This window comes from Gallus gallus, chromosome 18 (genome assembly GCF_016699485.2).
Source record: "Gallus gallus isolate bGalGal1 chromosome 18, bGalGal1.mat.broiler.GRCg7b, whole genome shotgun sequence".
Classification (NCBI taxonomy): domain Eukaryota; kingdom Metazoa; phylum Chordata; class Aves; order Galliformes; family Phasianidae; genus Gallus; species Gallus gallus.
Window position 1 is genome coordinate 10,975,817 of NC_052549.1, and position 10,877 is coordinate 10,986,693.

General features: G+C 52.6%; 1 protein-coding gene across 3 annotated transcripts in view; it reads right to left on the reverse strand.

Moving 5' to 3' along the window:
- ACSF2 (acyl-CoA synthetase family member 2) overlaps positions 1–10,877 on the reverse strand; it is a 37,077-nt gene that overhangs the window by 714 nt on the left and 25,486 nt on the right. For all 3 annotated transcript variants that reach the window (XM_040649902.1, XM_015295514.4, XM_046902253.1), the window contains 5 exons: positions 2,633–2,740; positions 2,372–2,523; positions 1,719–1,860; positions 289–399; positions 8–76 (listed from right to left, as the gene is read on the reverse strand). In XM_040649902.1, coding sequence (XP_040505836.1) covers positions 8–76; positions 289–399; positions 1,719–1,860; positions 2,372–2,523; positions 2,633–2,740 — 582 coding nt within the window. The remainder of the gene's footprint in view (positions 1–7; positions 77–288; positions 400–1,718; positions 1,861–2,371; positions 2,524–2,632; positions 2,741–10,877) is intronic.

Below are 10,877 nucleotides of genomic sequence, written 5' to 3' on the forward strand. Positions count from 1 at the left end.
CTCTTACCTTGCCTGAGACAGTGAGTGGGTACTGATTCACAAACACAACGTAGCGCGGGATCTTGAAATGGGAGATCTGGGAAGAGAAAGAAAGCCAACAGCTACACAACCTGCCAGGAGCAGCGTGTGCAGCCCGTGCTGCTTGTAACATCCACTATGCAGCAGCTAAACCAGGACTGCAGGGACTGGGTGCACTACATCACTGCATTTGCAACCCCCCAGCTGCTGCTGGTCACGGTGGCCTGGCAGGGCACTCGGGAGCTGGGCACACAGGAGTGGAAGACGTACCTTCCCTTTGCAGAAAGCTTTAATATCGTCTGCTGCACAGCTCTGCCCAGCTCTCAGTCGGATGCAGGCACAGACCTCTTCTCCCATCCGCGAATCCTTCACTCCAACCACCTGGTGGGGACAGAAGGACGTGTGAGCCTGGAGACATCCCCCTCCAGCAGCTCGCTGTGCCTGCAGGGGTGAGCACAACCCCGACCCACTGCAGGATGCATGAGGAGGGGCTGTGTATTGGGCTGTCACAAACAGCCTGCCAGAGTTTCCTACGTTATCAAGCCCTCCTGGAAGGACTTCCTGCTGTTTGCCAGAGGAAATGAGGCACAGCAGGGTGGGCGCCCAGACACCAGCACCTTCCTCTGGTTTTGCAGTAACTGAGGTCAGAGCTGAGTCAGGGCAGCTGGGCCTCTGTGCGGATGGAGAAGGGCTGACATCTCATTTTGTGCCTCCGTTTCCCCAGCTGTAACGATGGGGCAACAGATTTCATGACTAACAGAGATTGGGACCTTGGGAGATTGCTTCAATTGCTTTGTGTTCTCAAGATGAAACAGCAGGAGAGGGATGAAATAGAAATAATGGATTCTTTGGAACCCTTATAAAGGCAGAGCTCAGTTCACCACTGCCTGTGACACCAGGTGATCAGATCACTGCACGCAGGAGGTGGGCCTCCCAAGCCTGATCTCTAAAGCTGTCTCACACCATCTCACACGAGTCCTACTGCCATCCCTGCCTCGAGCAATGGAGCAGTGCCTCAGAACCCCAGAGATGTGTCCATCCTCGAGTCCAGAGCAGTGACATGCAGCCCTAGGAACTGCATAAACAGGGCCGGTTTGCATCCCATCTGCGCTGGGGCTGTGCCAAGGAGACATGCCAGCCTAGCACAAGCACAACACTAAATAACTGGTTTATTTATGGGGAAACTTGTCTAGCACAAAACATGGAGGAAAACAATCCCAGCAGATTGGGAGCAGCTGCTCAATGCTGCACATTGTTTCTGTCTTGTGAACAGATAAAACAAAGTCTAACTCCTCATCTCCAGAAATTTGCTGGAGGAGTTTTTTTGATTTAGGAGTGCAGCAGTTAATTCTCAGTAAGAGCGGTCCTTGCAGACTGCTTTCCAAGTAACAACTTCAGGGAGCATTATGGAAGTGGACAGGCAGTTTAAAAACCACAGAATGAGTCACTGCTTTGCAGATGTGAAACTGTTGCACAAAGATTTTGTCTGAACTTGTGTGCCCGCAACACTGAGAGGAAAGACCCCGAAGCTCTGCCCACCCCATTCCTAGACCCACCAGATGCAGAACAATATTGCACTAAAGCAGCTGAAAATAGGGGAGGACAGCCAGGTGCCAGCAGCAGTCCCAAGCATCCTCGTGTACAGGTTTTTCACCCCACAAACCACTGCTGTTTAGCCACCCCTGTTCCCTCCTGCTCACCTGGACCTCCTCAACGTTGGGGTGGGTGTGGAGAAACTGCTCAATTTCTGCTGGGTAGATGTTCTCTCCTCCCCGAATAATCATGTCCTTGCAGCGGCCTATAATCCTGCAGTAGCCGTGCTCATCCAGGGTCGCAATGTCCCTGCAACGACACCACAGTCCAAGCCCTGCCCCAGCTAGGTGGAAGAGCAACTGGTTCACCCATCAACCTGGAGGCCAGATCAGACTACCTGGAAGGTAATGGGCGAGTTGCCACTAAAACACACGGAAGAAACTCCTGCAGAGATCACAGAGCTTCTGCTATAGGCAGACACTGTCATGGGCAGCATCTACAAACATCAGGGCTCAGGGGAAGGAGACTCCTGCTGTCACTGTCCTTGTCTCTGCTGCATGCCTGCAGTGCTTTGCCTCTTGGAGGAAGCACAGTCACACCAAGTAAATACCTCCAACTCCAGGAGCAGTTTGCACTGAGGGTTCTGTGCTAAAAGCTGTTCTGGAGTTTCATGGAGAGGAGCTGACAGATCACAGGGCTAATTATGGCCAGTTTTCCCTACTTTGGAAATCACAGCTAAACCATTCACATACACATACATCCCCATGCAGTGTCCCCATCCAGGAGGGACATGGGAGAGCAGGGTGCTTTCCAGACTCACCCAGTCTTGTACCAGTTATCATCAGAGATCACTTCACGCGTTCTGGCAGAGTCATTCCAGTACCCCAGCATGACACAGTAGCCACGGACCTGAAGCTCCCCAGGAGTGTTCAGAGGCACAGGCTTCCTTGTTTCTGGATCCTCAATTTTTGCCTACAGTGGAAGAGAAGCAGAGCCTTGAGGGAGCTGAGCCAAATGTTATGGCATGCACCAACTCCAGGACCAGAGAAGACCCGGAGCAAGTGGGGAGGATCGTGTTCACCTCTGTGTGGGGCAAGATGGATCCCACTGTCTCGGTCCTTCTGGTAATATCGTCAGTGGGGAATCCCATGAAGGTGACAGGGCTGTTTTCTGTGGTCCCATAGGCAACCTGCAATCACAAGAAGAGCAACATGCCTCAAGAGGAAAAGAGCACAGCTCCAGCCTTGGGAAAGATGAAGTGAGTGATGACCACGAGGGAGATGGGGTGAGAGGAGGATATTATCAGCAGTCATTCCAGTCACAGGCAAGCACTGTGCTCTGCTGGCTCTCCAGTCGCTCCTGCCAGAGGCAGACTCCTGGAGCACAAAGGCTACAGAGGCTCTGACTGCAAAACGTGGCCTCACCACTGCCCTGCTCCAGACCTCTGCTGCCCAAGGCAATTTGTCTGTCATTGACATTTGACAACCCAGCTGCTTTTCCTGGAGGACCCCAGGGCCCGCTCTTCTCTTTTTTAACCTCTGTGTGTCCTCCCAAGCCCTGCCCTGTTTATTCCTTGCTATCTCTGCCACATGCTGAACTTGCCTGTATGCCCTTGCAGCCATCCACTCAAGGTGCTGAGTTCACCTTCCATCTTCTACAGCTTAAGGCAAAGAAAAAATCACTCGGATAAAACTCTGGAGCCAGCAGTGGGCTCCTGTGGGAAACCACGTGCCCCACTGCGTGGCTGTTTGCTCCAGATCCTTTTGTGCAGACATCAGCTCCCATAACCCTCCTAAAGACATCACGAGGCTGCACAGTGCTCAGCGCAGCTGCACTTACAGACCAAAAGCCTCACAGCAGGACAAAAGCTGCTTGCTGCTAACAGTCCCTCAGCACTAATCCCACCGGCAGGCTCTGAGTCACCTCAGCTGAAGGTCAGTTCTCCTTGGAGGAAAATTCCAGCTCGTTGTGCCCGGTGTGGTGGCTGGAGAGCTCACCAGCAGCCACAAAGGAAGCGCTCAGGGCAGTTCTGAGCCACGGCCGACAGCACCACACTACAACTGCTGCTCGGTCTTCAGCTCCTGGAAGCACTGTTTCAGCAGTGGGACATACTGGAGCCCTCCTCCTCTCTCTAAGCCACTCAGAATGTTGCCCATCATCACCTGTGGGTGCTTTGTTGGGAAAGCACAGCTAGGGAAGGGCCAAGGCAGGAAACATCTGCATCCTTCTCCACCACAGCTTTGAAGACTGATCCATGAGCAGTTCTGATCCACAGAACCTCAACGTGTCCCTTGTCTTTAGGGCTCCACTGGTGCTGCAAGGGCACACTGATACCACTGGGGTTCTGCATGGAGCTCACCAGGCTCCATGCACTGCGCTCAAAGCTAATCAGGGTCTTTACAAAGGACCATGACGAGGCATCCAAGCAAGCTGTGTGTGCATCCCCAGCAGGCTCCACATAATACTGGTGGGAGTGCTTGGCACTCTGCAGCTCCGAGCTGCCAAAGGAGCTCACATTGGGTGCAGTCTGCCATAACGTCTGATGTGCTCATTTGACTATGGTGGGGTCAGCATGAAATCCAAGCTGCAGATCTGTGGGAGGAATTCTTCACCAGGAATCTGGAGATCATCTCCAGGATGCACAGGAACCATCTGGTGCAAACTGCGACTGTAACGAGGCTTCTCCTACCAGACACAACGACAGCCTAGCAGTCAGGGAGAAAACCTGCAGCACTGAATGCTCAGAAAGGATTTCTCTTCCACCCACTAATATGGGTCCTGTGGCTGGATCAAACGGTTGACAAGACACAAATCCAAGATCTTAAACACTTAATTAAGAATCCAAACGCCTTTGTTTTTCTGCTTCACTCTGCTGGATGGATTGGAGTGTCAGTCCCAGGATCCCGGCCAAGCCCTGAGTCAACCCTTTCTGCCACTCCACATCGCTCCAGTGGTTTAACTGGAGGCAGCAGCACGCAGCCCCTCGCAGGACACTGCTGCAGCACACTGCGCTGGTCCAGCTGCCTGGCAGCATGCTGTGAGCACAGCTATGTGCCCTGAGCACAGTGGGCTGTGCCTCAGCTGCAGTGTGTCCCCATAACTGCTCTCACACCCTCAGGACCAGAGGTGGCACGGCTGGTGCAGCCAGGAGCCCCATGCCCTAACAGTCCCAAGGAAACCCGTGCTTCCCGAGCCGGCCCGAGGGGCAGCACAGCTCTGAGCACTCAGTTCCAGCCCCTGGTCCCTGTCTTTCCCTGAAGCCGGACACAGGGGTGGTGCTCCGTACTTCTGTGTTTCTTCTCTCTTCAGACACTGTTTCTATCTGAGTAGTGTTTTCCTCATCTGCACGGCCTGGCTCTGGGCAGAGGCTGTGCTGTCCTCCCCTTACCCGACGCGTGGCATTTCCTCCAAGGGCTCCTTTGCTCAACTCCAGCACGAGATGAAACCACGCTTCCACAAAGCGGATTTTAAGTGCAGAGATATCCATGAAGATTCATAGTTCTCAAGGCCCAGTGGGACACTTATGCTCATCCAGCCTTGTCATTCTGTACATTTCGGTCCAGAAAACCTCACCCAATAATTTCTGCATCAGATCCATAATTTCCACTGGAGCTATATCCAGTGTCAAAGCAAAGCTTTAGAGGTGGCAGGGAGCCCAGCTCGGACGCTTGGCTCTGAGAGGAGCTATGAAAGTACAGAATATAATCAACTTTAAAGCCTTTTTTCACCGTGAGGGCTGCGATGACCCCCAGCACCAAGCAGCCCTGCCCTCGGCAGCGACAAGGACAGCTTCAGGACCAGCTGCTGCCTAGCTTGCTGCTACTGACAAGAGGCTCATTCTCTGTGAGTCCTAAGTCTGTCTAAACTGGGAATAAAAAGAACATCTTAACAGAACTGTGTTTTTCAAAGCACATTTCAAAAACATTTCCTGCTAGCGCTGTTTGAACAGCAGCCACTGCGGAATCGGCAAAACAGGCTGAAGAAGGCAGCGTCTAAAAATTAAAAATAAAACCAACGGGAGTCCAGCCTCCTCAGCAAACATTTGGGAAGCCGGCTGACCTGGTGGCTACAGCAGCAGCACAGAGGACCCTGGGTTTTTCCCAACCGTGCCACTCATTTACTGCACAGTTTGGAGCGAGGCTCGTCAGCTCCGTGCTCAGCGGTTTCCTGAGCACCCAATGGCAATAAAAACACCACCTCCCCCCACCTGGCTGTGAGAGGCTGCAGGCAGAAGGCTGACAGCAGCGCTGGGTACCAGGGGTTATGCTGGGTGGACCTGGAGGGGAGGGCCTCGCAGAGCTCCATGCTCCTCATCAGCACCCTCCAGTTGTGCCACACTGCAGAACGATGCCAGGCCTGGAACCGCCGAATTGACATGTACAGAAACGGAGCTTCACTGAAGACAATACTGGCCTCGGAAAAGAGAAGCAAATTGACCGTGAAATAATAGGGATTTTCAGACTTCAAAGAGACGTAATGAACACCAGAAAGCAGCCTGACGACCCAAGAGATGTGCTGAGGGACTCTGAGCAGCTCTTTGAACCCTGCCCATTGTAACACGCTGGGTGGATCTCATTACCCCAAACCCACGCGGAGTGTTTGGTCTCACATATCCGCACCAAAGCCCTTTTCTTAGCAGCCAGATGCAAACTGTTCGTAACCGAGCAACTATCTTTCCTCATGCAGTTGCTCACCACCACCATCCCGAGTCCTCTCCTCCCCTGGGCTGTATGTCTCATTGCTTTAGAGCTGTCCTACAACCACAAGTTGTATTGGAATATTCCTGAACCTCCAGGTCAACTCTGCCGCTGCAAAAACAGCTTCTGCTCCCATCCAGCCTGTGTCACACGAGATTTCATTTCCTACCGCAGCAACAGTACCATCTTTGTGTCAAAACGCCAGGACACAAACAAGCAGGTTTTACAGGACAAACCTCCAAGGGTGGCCACCCCATTGGCATTTCTCCCCACAAGAAGAGCTGCCAAATATTCCCAGTTTGGATGGGGCTTTAAAAGATCCCAAAAATATCAGGTGCCCAAAGCACTGGCTTTGTGTTGTTGCATGTTGAGCCTTTGCCTCAGGAGGAGACCAACGCACAAATGGCACCGCAGCTTGCCTGGGCCAGAAGGCGGCCACTGAAAACTGCCCCAGCCATCAAACAGCCACTGCTGCATGAGCTGCTCCTCGCCGGCTGGGGTTCAATCTGCCTCTCTTCTTTCCGGGCTCATATGAAATCTCAGGGCTTGCAAATATTTCCCTGGCCCTGCCAGCATTTCAGAAACACTGCCCAGTGGCAACCATCAAATGCGTGTACAGTTAGCCGGTGTTTTGATGGCTTGATAAAAGGCCTTCGCTGCATAATTAACTCCACCCCTTGTGCTGGGGTGCCACTGCATTTAGGAAAAGTGGATCTGAAAGGAAAAGGAGAGAGGGAACAAACAGAGACAGAGGTCCTGCAAAGGAGGAAAAACACTGGGTTGGGGGAAGCTGAATGCTCAAAGAGAAGGAAGCTGTCCAAAATGCTGGGTCCACACAGCCTTGGAGAGCTCAGTCCCATTGAGGACGTGGCTGGCAGTCTGGGATCTCATTGCTTTCATGCCATATGCAAAGTCACTATTTTAAATGTTCTCACAGCACGCTCCTATAGCTTTGCAGCTTTGAAACCACCTACTTGCCAGCTCATTGAGCCACCTGGGGGCTTCAGGCTTGCAGGGTGCACACGGCATGGCCAGGGCAGCGGTGAGGGCAGGGTGAGTTACATGGAAGAAGCCAAGAGCATCGTGCAGCAGTCACTAGGATCAGAGAGAAGGGGAGGGTGGATGGGAGAGGAGTGGGTGGACATCAACTGGAGCCAAACTGGCAGTGTATCAATGGGTGGAGACGCTACAGTGGAAGAAAACCATCACATGGAAGGAGGTGCACCCACCACCATCACATCCAGCTCTACAAACAGGCCAGGTCCTCGTCCTCAGCAAAAGGTATTCGTTGAGAACATAAAATAAAAGCAATAAGTTAGGCCTGAACTCAGCACCAAATGCCACTGCTACCGATGGGTTACTTGCACATTGCTGAAAGCTGGGTATTTCTCTGGGACTGCCTGGAGATGGAGCACCTGGACCCCATCTGTTGCCTATCCACCTGGCTCTTCAAACACTGCTCCATGCCAGGGAATGCTGCAGAGCCTCATCTGCACGTTTTCCCACCTGCTCCCTCACCAGCACCCACTGCCAGGGAGAGACAGAAGCTCAGTTGTAAATGTAGGACAGCCAATGCTGCCACGGCACTTCCTCAGGCTGTCTGAGCCACCTTTTCTAGCCAGAAAGGGTGCCTGGAACCCAAGAGGGTGATTGCTGCTGTGCAGTCATGTACAAAACTAGATCTGGATCCCCTTCAAAGCTGCAGAGTCAGTCTTAAGCAAGCAACAGAAAATTTTCACATGGAGTAGTATACGTGTAGCAGTTTCAGTACACCAGAGTTGTTAATACCAACAAAAATAAAGGTTACACATGGATAAGACCATCTCCAATGTTCTATCAAAACAGCTCTGACCTGCAACATCAAAGCAACACCCCAAATCTATACTTATCCAGTTTCAAAACCTGTATTTATTTGCTCAGTCCACAACGCCTCCAAGAAGGAGAGGAGGGGAGGCCAACAGCTACCAATTACCAGGCACGGGGAATGTTTGCTAACTGTTAATCAATTAAGAAAGAGAGGACGGCAGAAGAATCCCAGAAGTCCCCTTTGCCCCATCCCAGCAGCGCGGGTCCCTGGGGAGCTGTGGGGCTCAGGGCTGGATGCTCCCCAGCCCCCTGCGGCATCCTGCCCTGCAGCAGGAACACCAACACTGCTGCCATTGTCAGCACTGGACCGCAAGCCACCCACGAGCCACGAGCAGGGCCTGGGCAAGCTGTTGAGGATCACTGTACGCTCGCCGGCCAGCCTTAGTCATCCCTGGGCTGCAAAGTCCAGTGTGGGCAGGCCAGAGGTTGTCAGCAAGCAGCTCAAAACTCAAGCAGCTCAAAACTCAAGCAGCTCGGAGCCCAGGGGCCCCTCCGGCAGCCAGGCCAGGTGCCAGGCGCAGCAGATGCCAGCCGGCTCCCGCCACAGGAATGCGCTCACCGAGGCATGGAAATCAAAACCATTAGGGGAAAGAACTTCCTTTTATTCCACATTTGTGCCTGGAGAAATGGAGCCGAGAAGCAGACACCTTTTCCCCAGCAGCCCTGCCCTGCTGCCGCCCCACAGCCGGACCCAGCACAGTGCAGCATCCACCAAAGCTCTGCTGCACCAGTGGGGCTGGCAGGGAGCCCTCGCTGCAGGGCCATCTCCCCACCCTGCACCAGCACAGCATGGGGGCAGCTGCATCATGGTGGAAGAAATGGAAATTTGTTCCCAGAGGAATTAAAAATAGAGGATGGCTTGAGGTTCATGCAGCCTAGCCTCTGAAAGGGGTCTTGTTCCAGAAACACACACGGGTGGGATGTATTCATGAACTGAGTTTGCAAAGACTTTGCATCCTTTAGCTCCAGTCTGACTCAGGCTAGCATGGATCTCTGCAGAAATGGTACAATGTTGGCCAGCATTTCTTTTGCAAGAAGATGGGAAAACCAAGTATCCAACATCAGCTGCACCCAGGAGGGAAGCACAGGTACACCACCGAGCTCCAAAGTCCAACAGAAAGAGGCTGACTCTTAAAGCTCACCCATCAGTTGCTCTTGCACAGTAGAGCTGGTGCACAACTTTCAGGAACTGCTGAACAAATGGGTTCAGGTAAGACTAAGGCAGTTGAATCTGTTCAGAGAAAAACCAGTCAGTGGGAAGAAGATGATGATGTTTTAGAGGATTTTTTGTTGTTTTTTTTTTCCATTTTCCACTCTCATGCAGGTCCCTGTCTGGGGGTTCCTCTGTGAACCCCTTCTTTTCCTGTCTCACAGATTCTGACCAGAGAGATGCTCCAGTGACCAGAGCGTGTGCTTTGTGCTCAATCGTTGCACTGACACAAACAAAAACACCTCTCACCTTTACTTCCAGCAGAAGCCCAGCGGTCCTACAGCAGGGCATCTCTGGGGGGAGGCAGGAGGAACGACTTCATGCTGAAGTGGTGGTGAGGCCCCAGCTGCTCTACAGCAGGGCGTTGCATGTCAGGACAGACAAATATTGGAAGAGTGACATGGCCTGGTTTGCACTGAGGTCCCACACAACATCGTCGTGTAGCCAATCCCATCTGCCCCACAGGCTCATCAGAACCTACATTCACACCCCAGAAGCCCCATCTCTCCCCCCAAATAAGTCATGCACTGAAAACACCATTTAAACTGACAGCTGCTGCTTGGAGCTAGGGCTGCCAGGCAGTTTGCATAACACCATCTGGAGCATGCTCAGTGGTGTTGGCTAATTCCTCATTGCAACAATGGAAAAACCCAGAAATCTCTGTGAATAAGCCAGTCTGTGTCCTAAGTCAGCCCTTGGATTTCCTCCCTTTCTTGAGACTGTCTCGCCTCTGCAAAAACTCCACTGGGGCTCTGTATCCAGCTTCAGCAGCAGAAATCTCAACAAGCTCGCAGTTATGTGCTCGGCTCTCAGCTGTTTGCTACAGCCAGGAACTGGCTGGAAATCAGTTCAAAATGTTCCACATCCAAACCCCACCCCACAACTCCTGGATCTCTCCCTTCTCATTCCCCAAAGCAGGCAATGGGGCTTTTAACTGCTTTGCTTTATCTGCAAGGGACATCCTGTGCATTGCTAACACACTTCTATGTCACAGCTCCCTGCAACTGCTGCTGCAAGACACACACCAGTGTGGTTCCACTCCTGCTCCAGCAGTTACTTCCTTGCTCTGCAGCTTCACCATCCCCCTTCCAATGCCCATGACTTTCCCTGTCCAGCTTCACCCCGAGAGTCTCAGGCATTGCCATCCACCTCGCCTAAGCCAGGCATGCAGTAAGAACCACCACCTAGCACTTCTTCTCTTAGTGTCACACCCACCAGCCTGTACCTTGCTGCTTTTCTGCAGGCTCTGCCATTGCTCCATCCCCCAAAGGAAGGCAACGGCCTCTGCTCCTCAGTGCCACATGCTGAGAATTCCCTTCACATGCAGATCTCCTGACCATGACCAGCCCTGGATCTACCACACTCCACCTCCATAGGGAAGATGTAGCAGAAATCACCAACGTCTTTGCTCCCCTTTCTTGGCCAATTTCTAGGTGCCATCTAGATCTGAAGGACTCAACCAAAATTTTGCATTGCAAGAGCAACTACAGTGCTACTGACCGTTGGTATGACACCACAGCTCTCACACCTCCTCCAGTCCCTCCTCAAGAAAA